We start from the raw sequence: 15574 nt of genomic DNA, 5'->3' as shown, positions 1-15574 counted from the left end.
TTGTCCCTCGATCATCGTCGTCAAGTTCAACCATGGAGTATTTGTTTATGAAACCCAATCTTTGTATTTGATAACCGGTGATAAAATCTTCTTCCATTTCTTCATTAGGTTCTTCATCAAATATGGGTGGCGACGTACGATCAAAGTAAACATCATTACCAATCTCACCTTCCTCAAAATTTGAAAAACTATCAAATTTTGGTGGAGACATTTTATCAAATACCATGTGGGCAACATCATTATCAATCTCACCTTCCCCACAACTTGAGAAACTATCAAACTTTGGTGGAGACAAATTATCAAACATCTTGTGGGCAACCTCTTGATTCTCATACCCACCAATGGAAATTGAATTCTCTAACTCCATTTCATCTTCATAATCATTAGAGAGTTAAAATGAGTCCATATAAAGACTTTCCAACTTCTTAATTTTCTCTTCTACTAGTTGACACATTTCATCAAACATCTTATATCTCATTTTATTCAATAATCTCATCACTTGAACATTACTTACTTTTACTCCTCCATCCATTTTCATTCTTCTTTTTGATATCATGATAAAACACCATAAAATTGAAATACCCAATTTAAGAAAACTACCAAGAAAAAGAAACACAACCCAAAATACTTGATGATGATATTAGTATCTTTACCAAACCTTCCCCAAAAAATCAAACCAAAGCTCTTGATACCAACTAATGTAAAGTAATACTTATAATTGAAATTGTATTGTTAAATTATAACAAAACACCATGAAATAAAAGTAACCAACCTTCAAATGATGCTTCTTCTACCCTTGGAACAAGAAAGATACAAAGATTTGAGGTTCTTCTCTAATAATCTTCAAATTTCTACCCAATTCTAAGATTGGAAACTAGAAGATAATAGATGCTTGTCTTACAAATTGAAATTTCTACCCAATTACAAATTGGAAATATCAAAGTGTTGGAGGCTCTTCTCTAGGAAGGATTTTATGGTTCTTACACCACTTTTCTAAACAAAACCAAACTTGGGAACTAGATGAGCTAGGGTTTAACCAATAAATAATAAACAAAAAGAACAAAGGTAAGAAATAAGGAAAGAAGGGGGTAAAAGAGTAAATACGAAATAAGAAGGCATAAATGGTATATATGAAATATCATTATGCATCAAAATGTTATAGGCGCCCTACAAGAATAAGTTCAAATGTTGCTTCAAAAAAAAGTAGAAGAATAAGTTCAAATATGAATCCAAATTTATGACGAGTGCATCTCATACATATGATACTATGTGTTCAAAAGTTTCTAGGTTATACTCACTAGACATAGTATAGCCTATTTCGCAAACTTTATATAACCATCAGCTTTGGAATCATTTATGTGGACCTCGTCCCATTCTGGGTCAGTAGTCAGTGTAAACAATCCGTAAGTAACGAGCAAACAATCCTGCTCGGATGTTCTATAAAAGAAACCAACACACTTGCAATCCTCACTGCAATTTTTCCTGCACTCGCCAATTTTCATCTTTACAAAATCCGTCGATATCCCATCTCTAAGATTTCTTCGCAAAGAACTAGACAAACCCTTTAGTTTGTAGTAATCAACCAATTTTGCGTCCGAGGAGGTCCTGTTATTACTAGTAGAATCGTATTTGCAGGCAGGAAGTTTTGCAGGTTTACATTTTTCGCTCCATCCCCTTAACCCTTCAGATGTAGGACAAGCAACACAGTTCCCTTTTGAGCAAAGCCCAAAACCCCCACATTTTTCTGGCAAAATACATTGATTTCCAGAGAAAAGAGTATATGTTTCCTCCCACGCATCACGATGCCCTTCTATCTCGTTGTAGGTATAAACACGAAGGTTGCCATCTCTTGTTAACCGAAGCATTGACAATGTACTATTGTATTTCGGTTCTGCCCAGAGTGTTCTCTCCCTTTCTTTACCTAACCATGATAGGCCTAATTCATTAGCAATGTCACTTCCATCAACACCGTATTGCAGGGGAGCAGAGTAAAAATTTACTTTATCGTACCAATTGAAATACCAGTATTCTATAACATGGTAAGCCAACAATATTGGCCGTTGACTGGAATTCTTTTTTGCGCCATCGAAGAATAGAGTGAGAAGTTGTCTCTGGTTTGCATCAACGTCCATGACCATACTATATGATCCGCTCACTAGCTTGTTTGAACCATCACCGCGCAGACCTTGGCCATTCAAGAGCGTATCGGTCGGGTAATCAAAACTCTGCCAAACAACCCCGCCGTTCTTGTTGACAAGAACCAAGTTACCATTTGGGAGTAATTTGAGATCAACTACTCCTTTGTTGGCAGTGCGAGTTTGCCAAGCGATACGACCACTGGATTCAGCTAAGACAAGGTTACCGTCACCACCAAATGTTAAGGTTGCATTCTCACGGACAGGTTTGTGCAGGTTAGCTGACCAAACCCAACGCTTTAAAATCATCGGTGAATAGTGGCGAGCTTTACGAGCACGAGTCATCAGAGGGTAACCCATGGACAAGCCTAGAGTGAAAGCATTTGGAGTTGTACTATAAAAGGCTAGCATAAACGGATGGTGTGCAATTTGGGGAATGAATAGGTAAGATGGATGGGTTTCGTATTCTGTTGCATATTCTGAACGTTCTCCATGGTTTACATACTTGAATGTCTTAGATCGAGGAACCAAGGCTTCAACTGCTGTTACTGTTTTAGATCTTAAGAAAGTAGTGTTGGTAATGAATAATAACAGTAGTAATGTTGATGCCAAAAGAGATGGATTCTTCTTCATTTTGCTTCTTGATGGGAGATACACTTATCACTATCTTGCACTGAAGTTTTTATAGCTGGAGTTTTATCAGTAATGGCAACGCTTATGGAGACATTGACCCCCAGATTCAGTGGGCAACATGTAATACACTATCTTTTATGATTCGTCAAGTTGTATTAACTTAACAAACTCCTGGCGTTTGGTTTAAGAATTCAAAATTATTAGTCAAATTTGCTATTTAAAGATTGATTTGTAAAGGTCAACAAATTGAATAGTCAAATTTGGGAATGGAACCAAGAAAGATATACTCAAATGAAACTTGGGACTTGGGAAGATAAGAAGGGGAAAACAGATTATGTTTAGATCTGAAATCTAGGCATACATTTTCCCACTTCTAACATTTTGGTACTACACGTTAGCCGCATCTTACATCTATACACCGCAATGACTGCATAGCAACGTCACTGTATACCTCACATGAGCTCGAGGCTTCCGTCAGTTTTTTTTTTTTTTTGGTATACAAAAAGGGAGGAAAAAAAAAAGGCCAACTGTTAGCTGCGCACCAGAGGGCAGCTATGTTAGCTGGAACAGAAAGATTAGTCCATTCAGCTTGGACTTTGTGAGCTAAAGCATACGTTGCCAGAGCGTGAGCCGCAGAGTTGGCTGATTTTGGTACGTAATTGAACTTGCAGTGAAGAAAAAGAGCCGCATGTCTTTTGATATCATCTCTAATTTTCCAGAGTATCCAAGGGGAAGTTCTTGAAGTTCCGTTCAGGCTTCCGTCAATTCCATGGTGTCTTTGATCTTTCCAGTTTCCAAGACCGGTTGACTGTGCAGAAACTAGAAACCATTTCTTATCATTTACAAGCTCCATTGCGAATGACGAACCCGACGGAAATTGCCCTCCGTCAACATATATGCGCACCGGGCTCTGGAGGACTGAAATACGTCTTACCCTACCATATTCAGAACATTGACAAGTCACTTGGAGTCTTGAAGACAATGGCTTTTAGACTGAAGGGCTATATGGTCAAACTTCAGATGATTGAATTTAGTCAATATTGGTTGACCGAATGATTTCTTGAAAAATCACATCAAAACCTCTTTCACAACATATTTTTATTTCGAGTTCGAAAGAGATTTTTTAGTTAGGGTTATTGGCTCAATTTTTCAACTTAAATCGGAGAAAAATGGAAGAACTTGGGAAACTAGTGAACTTGCAGAGCATTCTCTCTTTCTTAGAAGAACGTCATCTCTCTTCAAATAACCAGGACTCTGATCGTTTCCTTGCCGAGTTCACAATGTTCATGGTAACTTTTATATTCCCAATTTCCGTCGAATTTACTGTGAATTAAGTCAGGTTTTTGTTCAGTTAGGAAAGAAAAACCCTCGATTGTTCGGGCTTTCTTTTAATTCAGTTGTATGAGTTTTGAAGGCAAAGCAATGCGGAAATCTCACAATGGAGGCGAAGTTCAGTTTGATATCTGATTATCTTCCTAAGGTGTTTCTTCATTAATGTTTTGCCAGTTTTATTTCTGTTATACGCACGGATAGTTATATGCTTTTTATCTGCTCGGAAAACAGATTTCACCTGCAATTCTCGAGGAAGCTGCATTGTGTCTTACCGGAGAAGGTGTGCAATTAGGTAGCGAACATGAAAGGGTGTTAGAATAGTGGTGCTGATATACCTTAGCTTGTATCTGGACTAACTTTTGTGCTTGAACTACAATACAGGTCATCAACAAAATTGTGGTGATCTTCCTACTGAAGTGTACTGTGAGAGTGAATCCAATGTTGATGTAATGGGAGGTTATGTTGAAGATATGGCGATGGTTGGATTAGAGTCGATGCAGCGAGCAAATTCCACTCTCGAGGATTTTGTGAGTAGTTCTCTGCCATTTAGCTGTCAAAGTTTAAAATAATTTGAGTCTGAAATTGTGAAAGCTTTGTATTAGTAAATGCATCTTGTATTATATTAGGCATTTCTTAATGGTTTTTAGTAGTTATATGATGTCCTGTTTGTCCTTTCTTCTTTATTTTATTTGTTGTTCGTCTCTAATGATTTTGGTGCTATGCAAAATTGTGGCCAATTGGCAGTGTAGGTTTTACTTTATATTTCATGAGATGGATGTGAAAAAACCAGAATTGGTGTTCAAGTACCTCCCAATGCTTTCATTTACGGAAAGTTACATTTATCAGGTATTTGTCGCTGAAATAATTTGATTTCAGACTCTTAAGTAATAGATAATACAAGTAGACACACAATTAGGTGTTAATAATGCTGAATTATTCCGTGCCATGTTTCAATTTTCATGTGTTAGTGACTTTAATCTGTGATAAATATTCTCTGACCGTTTCTTATTCTACATGATACAGCTTAATGTTCTCTGACCGTTTCTTATTCCACATGATACAGCTTGATAGCTATAATGAACAAATATTATCGACGACAGCTGGTACAACTGATGCTAAAAAGCCAGTAAGTTAGGAAATCGATTCCACTTGGTATTAAACCTTTGAACTAGGTAACTGATCTTTGTGCTGTATCTGATTCCTTGAACTTTGATGATTGTAGGAACGTAATCATATAATGAAAGATCATCTCCTAAAAGTTATTAAAAATGATCCATTTGGACCTCTCGTCAGTGTACTAGAAGATCATGGCCTTATGACAGAACGGTCCATCATCTTGCTTATCTATTGACAACTATTTTGAGTTCTGCCTATGCTTCTCGCCGAACGTATCTTGTTTACTGCTGCTTACTGTTTTCAGAATTAGAGCAGAGCTCAGGTCTGGGGAAGAATATTGGCTTCTAGAGAGGAAATTATGTAATTCACTAGCGGCCAAGCAACAGGTAACTATTTAAATGGCCTATGTTTTCCCCCAAGTTCTTGCTAAAGTAGTTACCCTACGATTCCAATCCATGGGTCTGAGGAAGTTTCTAATGTGTGTGTTTTACTATGCCTCTGTGGTTCTCTTGCCTTAATTAAGTAAGGTTACCCGATCCGCTAAAATACATGTCATTTATTTTCTTTTTGACTTATCTCAGTAAGTTATTTAGAGGGACCTGATTATGAACAATTGATCTGGGAAATTAACATTCAGAGACAAGTGAAGTAGCAATATGTGGCGACCGATCTCTTCTTTCTTTTTAAAACTGTGTAAGATGAGGTGGTTGTGTCAAAACAAATAGATGTTTTATCTGGCTTGTTTTAGTTTCACCATCATAATATGCAACTCCTAGTGATCAGTGTAAGGTTTTCATATTTTCACAATTCTAATTCTGACATGTTCATTTGGACTCTAGAGTATGTCCTGGATCAAGATTTAAAACCACAGAGATGGATAAGAGTTAATGTAAATTGCAATTTTTCTAAATTCTATCATTTGGTGTGTATTTTGTCCTCTCTATCTTTCTTGTTCCCTGTATTACACTTTTATTTAGTATATCCTTTTGTTGCGTATCAAAAAATTTATTCGAATTATTTACCATAGTTATATCAGCTCATTTCTCCACACTATTCTTTCCAGAAATCAACATCTTCTTGTTGATATACTTCTTACACTTTTTTGTTCTTTCTTGATAAACTTCTTCACTTTAGGTAATACTTCATTGTAGTTTGTCATTTTTCAAGTAAGGATAAAAATATTACTAGTCAAAGGCATGTACTTTGATAGGGTTGTTGCTGTCCTGATTCTGAATAAAGATCTGTCATTTAGGTTTTGATTGAAGACGTGATGAGAGCAATTCATCTAAAATCCTTCGATTATCGGGTTTTGAATCTTTTGTTGTATCAGCTAAGGCGAACAAAGGTAATTATTTTTAACCACTTGTTACAGAGTTCTTATTTGGAACTCCAAATTTGATTTCGTGCCTTCATATTTTTAGATGACAGATCCTCAAAAATTATTGGAACTGTGTGTGAATTTTCTTTTATTTCGAATAAATATGAGTCAGTGGCATGTTCACTAAAAATTTGCTGATATGGTTTCATTTTCTTGCTAACTCTGCATACACAAATACATAAAGAGAGGGATTCAACGTTATGCATTTTTAATTTGACATACATAAGATGAAACTAAGATTTCCGCTTAATTTGTCATCATGTAGTTCCCTAATTGTTTCGTGCATTATTGTGAAGGTTAACGACTTACATATGGAATTTCTATCAGTCTCCGAATTCCTTGTCGAGGTATCTGATGACCTGTAAGTGCTTTACCATGTTGATGCATCAATAGCGTTGTTTCTGCATAAAAAGTTGATGTAGAGCACGAGGATTTGTGAGAGAAAACTGGCTAGAATATTTTGTTATATAATCTGAACTGGTGTTTGTCACTCTTTTAACCATGAATTTCTATCTCGTGGCGAGGTTAAAGTTCTTCTTGGTGAATGACAATGCAGAATTATTCTGACGCTTTTATAGGTTTGATTATGAGGTAGGTCGATTTCTTTGCAGAATATTTGTCATTTTTGTCAGTTGTTTACAGTTTTCTCTTTCATTAAGTGAATAATGATGTTATCTTATAATGTAGGATGATGTGGTAGAGAACAGCTTCAACATTCTGCGTATGTTTGTGGGAATTTATGGAGCTTCTAAGGCTCCATCCATGTTGGTAAGTTTCAAAAAAGCTAATGTTATTCTCTATGATCCTAAGCTTTTTTAAGTGAACCATCAACATGCCTATTGACTATTGTCTAGCGGTATATGCAGTTGTGGGCTTACAATGAATTTCATATTCAGTTCGGCTTCCCTGCCTGTCATGCTAAATGTTTTTGTATTTGGAGAAACCTTGATTTTCAGTAGATTTTTTAAACCATCACTCCACATGTAAGTAGCCACCATTTCAGTTACATGACATCAGAACATTGTGGGGCTTTAGCAGGAGAGTAGGAAAATCCCCGAAGGGCATGAACAGGCCTAGCTCCTAAGCTTATTTAATCTTCTATTTAAAGTTTCAGAATTTTGTACAATAATTTTCAGGCACAATGCATTACTGAGGCTGAAGAGAAGTATGTAGGCCTTTCAAAAACTTTGGAGGAAAATCTTTCCTTGAATTGCTGGCGAAGATGTGAAGAAGCCACAAGAGAAGGTAGGTAATTCCGTACCCACATTTGACGCTATTTTCTTTTTCTACCACTTCTTATTATATTTAGCTTGTCAGTTGTCACTATAATTTTTAATTTGTGCACATAACATATTTGTTGCAGGTGGGAAGAATTCAGTACATTCTTTTGGGACATGGCATATACCAACTGTGATTTCAGACGAAGGACTTTATCGACTAAATAACACTCAGAATCGACTAGACAGCTGATTTTTGGCATTGGGGTGTTAGAGTATACTACACCATTTATGGTTCTTATTTTTGATCGTGGGTGATTCTTGATTAACATGATATTAGGAAGATAATGATATTGATTATATATTGTATAATTATTACCATCGGATTTGTTGTAGTGAAAAGAGCACATTGAAAGCACTAAAAGCTGTCAGATGTATAAAATCACAGCTAGTTGCAATGTATGGCTATATCCACCCTCATTTCTCCTAGCTAGTTGCAGTGCTTGATAAATCAACTGCAATAATTCAGCAACCCTTTCTAAAGAAGTTGATGAAGTACGCTGAAACCAGCAAAGTAATTCAATAAAACAAGTGGAAGTGTCTTGGGTCAGGTTGCCTAAAAGGCCTTTGTATGTTCCTGTAACATGTCACAATCGAACCAAAAGATATTCTTAAGCTTTTGCTTAGAAAATTCCTCTCAGCACGAGGAAGCACCAACGTATTTCATATTTCCATGTACCCGACTTTGATTCCATCTCTTTGTGGATTTCTTGGTAGGGCCTGGTGGCTATGATTCGTAAGCACTTACGTGGTGCTATTGTGAGGGTCGGGAACACTGTATATATAAGTGTGTGACAGCACTTTTGTCTGCTTAAAAACCTACCACATTTGGAAACTGAAATTACTAAAATTACTAATTCGAGTAGTCTCCCGAACAAGAAAGAGAGAGGGAGGAGATATCAGAGATGGGTTGGAGAGGGATATTAGGATTTGAATATGGGATCGTACAAGCACCACTAGGACCAGATATTTCAGGTCCTGAACTTGTTGCTGCTGTTGCTAATGCTGATGCCATTGGTTTATTGAGAGCCCCTGACTGGGTTTGTATTCCTATACTCTTCTTCTTCTTCTAAAAAACAAATAAAAATTCTAATCATTAATTTTGGTCAAATTTCATTTTGATTGTCTGCAATTTATATGAATCAATTAGCATGCAAATTGGTCTATTTTGTAAGAATCCAATTGTAATCTTGAAATTCAAAAGAATCAAAAAAATAAATCATGGTACGGTGAGTGGTATATTTTGAACAAATTTCAATTTGGGAATTACACAATACTTTCTCATCTAGGTCTCTTTACATACCCGTTGCTGCATTTCAAAATCAATTTCAATCACAGTAATGGTATTTAATTTTATATTTAGTTTTTGCGTTATAATGTTATTGATCGTCTCCTGTTTACTTGTGATAGGAGTGTCCGGATTATGTCAGGGAACTGACAAGAAAGACAAAAACCTTAACTGATAAACCATTCGGAATCGGCGTGGTTTTGGCGTTCCCACACGAGGCAAATATAAAGGCTATCTTAGATGAGAAAATTGCATTGCTTCAAGTTTATTGGGGCGAATTCCCAAAGGAGCTTGTAGATGAAGCTCACAAAGCACAGGGGTCAAGGTGGTTCACCAAGTGAGTTTTATTACATTTTCCTATTTGTAGTGTTTGAAGTACATTTCTGAGAACTGAAATTGATCTTTCCTTGGGAGAGAAACAGGTACTGGGATAAACTCTTAGCAATCAGGATTTTCTCGCCTGGTGTCTCATTACCTTACTTATGTTTTAATAACAGATTGGAAGTGTAAAAGATGCCGAGAAAGCCATCAGTGCTGGTGTAGATGGAATTATTGTCCAAGGACACGAAGCAGGTGGACATGTCATTGGGAAGGTACTGCTAAACTTGTGAATTAGATGCATAGCATAGATGTTCGGTCAAGAGATTTTTTGTACATTTTTCTTGCTGAATTTTATAATATTCAAGAATCACAGCATCTTCAGGGACAAATGTTTGGTATATAACCTACAATTCTGAGATACACATAATCGTACTTCATTTTTTCATTCGCTTATGACCACTTCTGTAGACAAAAGAGAGCTTCTAAACACATTAGGTTGTTTGATAACTTCCGAAACCATAAGCCTGTTATGAAGTTTGTACATTAGGATTGTTGAGGATGCCAATGCAGTTGCCCTATGCATCCTTTCTTGGGATTGTAAAATGAAACTATTCAGCAAGGTTCAGTATCAAATTCTGTAAAGTCTTGATTTGTAGTTTTCAGTACATAGTTTTTGTGTTTCATGTTGTGTTGAGGTGAATCTAGCCAGTGTTTTAACATGAGACTGGATTTTTAGGTTAATGACCTAGTAATTACTTAAGTTGAAATTCCTTCTGGTCTTTTCATTTGTTCAGGATGGACTGATTACACTTTTGCCAAGAGTAGTTGATCTTGTTGGAGAGCGAAATATACCTGTCATTGCTGCAGGGGGTATTGTAAATGGTCGCGGCTACGTTGCTGCTTTAGCCTTAGGTGCTCAGGGTGTCTGCCTAGGCACTAGGTAAGCGGTGTTGGTCACTGTTAACAACGTATGAACTTCTTCTTTTTTCTCACAAGATCTAATGGGACATCATCGAGTTTTTATCAGGTTTCTAGCTACCGAGGAGAGCTTTGCTCATCCAGCTTACAAAAGGAATTTAATTGAATTAAGTGATGTCGAGTACACAGACATGTTCGGGCGTGCAAGATGGCCTGGTGCGGCACACCGTGTCCTCCGAACTCTATTCTTTAAGGATTCAAAGCTTATTGCGGATCATGAAAATGAGGTCAACCAACCAGTCATTGGCCATTCTGCAATACATGGCATAGTAAGTATTATCCATAATTTTTCGAATCTTATACCTAATTAAACATTGTTCATTTTGAGCATATAAGTGAACGTCATTCTTATAGTTCTCATCTTCTGAAGTTTTATCTTCATTCACAATAGTCTGTCAGCATTGGTAACACTAATTTGAGAGCTAAACATAATGAATTGAAATAGTCTTTTGAGAAGTAGAACTTCAAGTTCTTAACTGCTTAACGTTTTCACAAATTAGGATAAAGAGGTACGCCGTTATGCTGGCACAGTTCCAAACATGACGACCACAGGTGACATTGAGAGCATGGTGATGTATGCTGGTCAAGGAGTTGGCCTCATCAAGGAAATTTTACCAGCTCATGAAGTGGTAAAGAGGTTAGTCGAAGAAGCTAAATTTTTTATATGTCAAGAATTTCAAGGAGAACAATAAGCTCTCTGATTGAAGTCAATCATTAGTTTAAGTGAACTATAGCTAATGAAGTGGAAACCTGTAATAAATGAATTAGCTTAGTGGGCGTACTGTGTATTAATAGTGTAATAATATCGTGTTTTATGCAACAGATGTTCTGTACATTTTCTTAAATCCACTTGAAAAATGTTCAGAATAACTACTATGACAGATTACATAAGTCGTTAGAATCCCCCAAGTGCTCATAATGAGCAAACTAGAAATGAAGTCCATAACTTGTACCAACTCGAGCTATTCTTTAAAAATGTTCAAAAATAAAATAAAAAACTTTAAACTATGACGTGAATTTACAATTACGATTATTAGGTTAATGCCGTTGGCTAAGTTGTTTAACCTTTTAAGGTGGCATAAGAAATGACCCCATTAGGCTGGAAATGTTATCGAAAATCTACCTCTGAATCACCTATTCTGGACTTACAGATAAGCTCTATGCTTATTAAAAACTCCCTTGAAGTCTGAAAATATTCTGAGTTTCTTATAGATAAATGAGACTCTTCTGTTTTGTTTCTCAGGAAAGTATCTTTTGAACGAGTTTTTCTACTATTTTTATAATGAAAAAGGAAAAAGAAGAAAAGAAAATAGTATTTTAGTTTCATCTTGAGAATGCATCATGGGTTACCTTAACTTAAACAGTCAGGGGAGTTTATCACAATCTAGTCAATAATAATAATAGTAATACATTTGTTTATGATGAACTTTATGTAGAAAATAATGTATTGCTCCTGATAAAGATTCTAAACTATATAAAGAGAAAAATTATAGGCAACAAGAATTTCTCTGCATTATCCATCCACACTATCAAAAGCATGGAACCCACACTCTCTGCTGGTGGTCTCTCCCCGGTCGTCCTTACCGGGAAACTCCACGTAGTTCGCATTCCGTTCCCGGCGCAAGGTCATATAAACCCGTTTATGCAATTAGCAAAACTACTTCACTCCAGAGGATTTCATATAACCTTCCTCAACACTGAATTCAATCAACAAAGATTATTACGGTCAAATGGTTCTGATTCTTTGAACGGGTGCGTAGCTTCCAGTTTGAAACAATACCAGATGGCTTGCCACCTTCTGATAGAGACGCTACACAAGATATTCGATTACTGTGTGAATCTACTAGGAAAAATTGTTTGGGTCCTTTGTTAGAGCTTATTAAAAACAAGCTTAATACTTGTTCAACAATTCCTAAAGTAAGTTTTATAATATCTGATGGAATCATGAGTTTTGGTATGAAAGCTGCTGAAGAATTAGGGATACCAGGAGTCCAGTTTTGGACTGCATCTGCTTGTGGATTTATGGGTTGTTTGCATCTTGGTGAACTCATTAAGAGAGGTCTGGTTCCCTTCAAAGGTAAACTTATTTAACTACTTTATTTTCTGATTTGTTGATTTATCTTTCTTTATTTTCTCTTAACTTTCCATTCTGCAAAATGATCTGTCTGCTTCGCTTTCTTCTCTTTTGTGCTGTCTTGAACCCATAAGCCATCTCTCTTGTGCAAGTGTGGCTGGCTGCTACAGGGGGCATCGATTTTCACGGGGTTACCAGACTTTCACATCATGAAGGCTGTCTGGAATGGGGTTTGGTGACCCCTGTCGAAATTGGGATCTCTGTAGCAGCCTTGCAAGTGTGCAAGACTGCAAGTGCATTTTCATTTATCCAAGAATAGTTTAGTCGTTCTTGACCAAAAGGCTATCTGCATTTAGCAAGTCCCTGTCCTGTGTAACAGCTAAAACTGAGTTCTTTTACAAAGCGACTACTCATCTTTCATAATCGTAATCCACATTCTTAGTCCAACATCTTAAATCCTAAAATCTAGAAAGAAGCTTTTCCTTGGAGACCATTTGGGCACACATAGTGTTTTTAGTTCTTTTAGACCAGTTTTGGAGCTACTTACTGATTACAGCTCGAGGTACAAAAAGTTTCCATGGATAAAATGGGTTCCCTAGAGGAGCATTTTTCCCTGTCACTCTTTTGCAAGGCTGCTACAGAGGTATCAATCTCCAGGGGGGTTACCAAACCCCATAGCCAGACGGCCTTCTGTGGAGCTAGTTAACCCCGTGAAATTGGTACCCTGTAGCAGCCAAAGCTGGCTTACAAATTTAATCGTTAGTCTGATGATTTCAGAAACCAAAATCTGTAATTCCAAAAAAGAAAGTTTATGATATGTACCCAAATTATTGACACTATTTTGGTTCTTGAATGCAAAACCCTTGTAGAAACCATTACAAATGGATTTTATGGTGCAGGAGATGATGAAAATCTGATATGTTTGCCAAATGATTTCACAGATGCAGATTATAAAACAAATGGTTGTCTCGATACGATGATTGACTGGATACCAGGAATGGGAAATATCCGACTCAAAGATATACCAGGATTCATTAGAACGACCAACCCAAATGATATAATGCTTAATTTCATGGAAAAAGAAGCATGCAACTGTCTGAATTCATCGGCTGTAATCTTCAACACGTTCCATGAATTAGAACGTGACGTTTTAGATGCAATATCATCAAAATTCTCTCGCTGTATTTATACAATTGGTGCCTTACCAATGATGCTAGAGGGGCTTAAAGAAGACCCATTGTGGAGAAATACTCAAGTGAAGTCAATTGGATCGAACCTGTGGAAAGAGGACTCGACTTGCATATCATGGTTAGACAAAAAGGAACCTAATTCAGTTCTATATGTGAATTTTGGAAGTTTCACGGTAATTAGTGATGAAAGGTTGAAAGAATTAGCATGGGGATTATTCAGTAGTAACAAAACATTTTTATGGATCATTCGGCCTGATGTTTTGACAGGTTACTCTGCCATTTTGCCAAAAGAATTCTTTGATGAAATCATTCAAGACGATAGAGGTATGTTTTCTAGTTGGTGCTCCCAACATGAAGTTTTATCACACCCAGCTGTTGGAGGGTTTCTGTCACATTGCGGGTGGAATTCTATGTTGGAAAGTTTATGCAACGGAGTATCGATGATTTGTTGGCCATTTTATGCTGATCAACAAACAAATAGTCGATATGCATGCGATGTATGGGGGATGGGGACTAAGATCGATAACAACGTCAAAAGAGAGAAGTTTGAAGAAATTGTTAGGGAATTGATGGAAGGGAATGGTAGAGGGATACAGAAGAAGTATAAAAATAAATGTTGCAGTTATTGGAAAACGAAGGTTGAAGAAGCGACTAGAAATGGAGGAACATCTTATAGTAATTTTGATAGATTGATCAAAGAAGTGCTTTGTAAAAGAAATGCATAATTATCATATGATTGTTTCGTACGGGTTGAGTTGATGTTTTTTTTTAATAAATAAACAGAGAAACCCCGACGTTACAATAAAAATCTTAAACAAACAAGGTTCAAAACAAAGTGACTTTCAACACGAAAGTTGAGTTGATGTCAACAATGAGAGTCTATATAAGTAAAGCATCTTTAGATTACTGTTTGGAATGAGATCAGATGGAGTAAAGCATCTTGAGATAGTGATTTCTGTCATGAATTTTTCATGTGCGTGACCAAAAGGTCGAAAGCGTGGATATTGAAGAAACTAAATAACTAGGCGCAGTTTACTTGGTCTCAACTATACGAAGTTGGCTTTGTTCTTTGTATAGCGGTTTAATTCTGAGAGTATTCAAAACTGGATTAGGTCCCGGGGTTTTTTCTGCATTTGCGGTTTCCTCGTTAACAAAAATTTATTGTGTCATTTACTTTACTTCCACATTATAATTATTTTATTATAGTAAAGTAAATTCTCACTTGTGAGTTAATCTTAATCACTTGATGTTGATCATATAGTAAATCCGTTTCGGATCATAACTATTATTAAGTGAATTGAAGTTGTATTGTCTCGATTTTTTCCATAGACGATCTCTTAAGATATCAGACTTATAAGTTGAAATCAAAAGTTTGTTGTGTATATTGGGTACCCTCGTCTCTTCAATTACGACTTCATCGATCAAAAAAAAAGAAAACATTAGGTTCATCGGGTCCCACTCCAAGGAGGAGTGATGAGTGATAAATTGCTTGTATTAGATAGGAGGTAAGATGCATGGACACTCTTAGATGGACAAGGTCAACCAAGATTTGCGTCATTTTCTCCGCAAAACCCAAACGACAATGAATTTAAGTGTAATATTTTGATGATATGTTCCTCTTATAAGTCCCTACACTCCCACAAAAAATGAACGCAATTCGACATAGCAAACCTCACCATCAACCAATCTTAATTTCAACCGTTAAATTTGAGCGGTTGATATTCAAAGGAGTAGATGGTCGTTTTATATATCTCGAATTGCGTTCATTTTTTAGTAGGAATGTAGAGTCTTATAAGAGGAACATAACATCAAAATATTACACTTAAATTCATTGTCGTTCGGGTTTTGCGGA

General features: G+C 36.5%; 2 protein-coding genes and 2 pseudogenes across 4 annotated transcripts; 3 read left to right on the top strand and 1 right to left on the bottom strand.

Annotated features, from left to right (window-relative positions):
* Positions 1-1167: 1167 nt before the first annotated feature.
* LOC113332134 (epidermis-specific secreted glycoprotein EP1-like) lies at positions 1168-2915 on the bottom strand. The gene has a single exon (XM_026578810.1). It carries the CDS (start codon positions 2766-2768, stop codon positions 1314-1316), a length of 1455 nt encoding a protein of 484 aa, XP_026434595.1. The 5' UTR covers positions 2769-2915; the 3' UTR covers positions 1168-1313.
* Positions 2916-3511: 596 nt separating this feature from the next.
* On the top strand, positions 3512-8202 carry LOC113331793. Of its 3 annotated transcripts, none has more exons than XM_026578435.1 (14): positions 3513-4057; positions 4183-4248; positions 4332-4380; positions 4482-4627; positions 4845-4946; positions 5164-5226; positions 5323-5426; positions 5521-5602; positions 6469-6561; positions 6891-6955; positions 7173-7185; positions 7282-7362; positions 7731-7839; positions 7958-8202. In XM_026578435.1, exons 1-14 carry the CDS (start codon positions 3938-3940, stop codon positions 8062-8064), a joined length of 1200 nt encoding a protein of 399 aa, XP_026434220.1. In that variant the 5' UTR covers positions 3513-3937; the 3' UTR covers positions 8065-8202. The 3 variants fall into 3 exon arrangements, with proteins under 3 accessions (XP_026434221.1, XP_026434220.1, XP_026434219.1); XM_026578434.1 differs by having other exon boundaries at positions 3514-4057; positions 4332-4392; XM_026578436.1 differs by lacking the exon at positions 6469-6561 and having other exon boundaries at positions 3512-4057; positions 4332-4392.
* Positions 8203-8703: 501 nt separating this feature from the next.
* Positions 8704-11293, top strand: LOC113331999 (annotated as a pseudogene).
* Positions 11294-11611: 318 nt separating this feature from the next.
* On the top strand, positions 11612-14958 carry LOC113331998 (annotated as a pseudogene).
* Positions 14959-15574: the final 616 nt, after the last annotated feature.

This window comes from Papaver somniferum, unplaced genomic scaffold (genome assembly GCF_003573695.1).
Source record: "Papaver somniferum cultivar HN1 unplaced genomic scaffold, ASM357369v1 unplaced-scaffold_128, whole genome shotgun sequence".
NCBI lineage: Eukaryota > Viridiplantae > Streptophyta > Magnoliopsida > Ranunculales > Papaveraceae > Papaver > Papaver somniferum.
This window is presented reverse-complemented; position numbering and strand designations above follow the sequence as displayed.

Bases quoted from the DNA above. Each gene is read 5' to 3' on its own strand.
- LOC113332134 (XM_026578810.1), bottom strand. From the start codon at position 2,768: ATGAAGAAGAATCCATCTCTTTTGGCATCAACATTACTACTGTTATTA.
- LOC113331793 (XM_026578434.1), top strand. From the start codon at position 3,938: ATGGAAGAACTTGGGAAACTAGTGAACTTGCAGAGCATTCTCTCTTTC. The intron at 4,628-4,844 runs GTGAGTAGTTCT...GCCAATTGGCAG, and splicing joins ATTCCACTCTCGAGGATTTT to TGTAGGTTTTACTTTATATT. The intron at 5,427-5,520 runs GTCCATCATCTT...TACTGTTTTCAG, and splicing joins CATGGCCTTATGACAGAACG to AATTAGAGCAGAGCTCAGGT.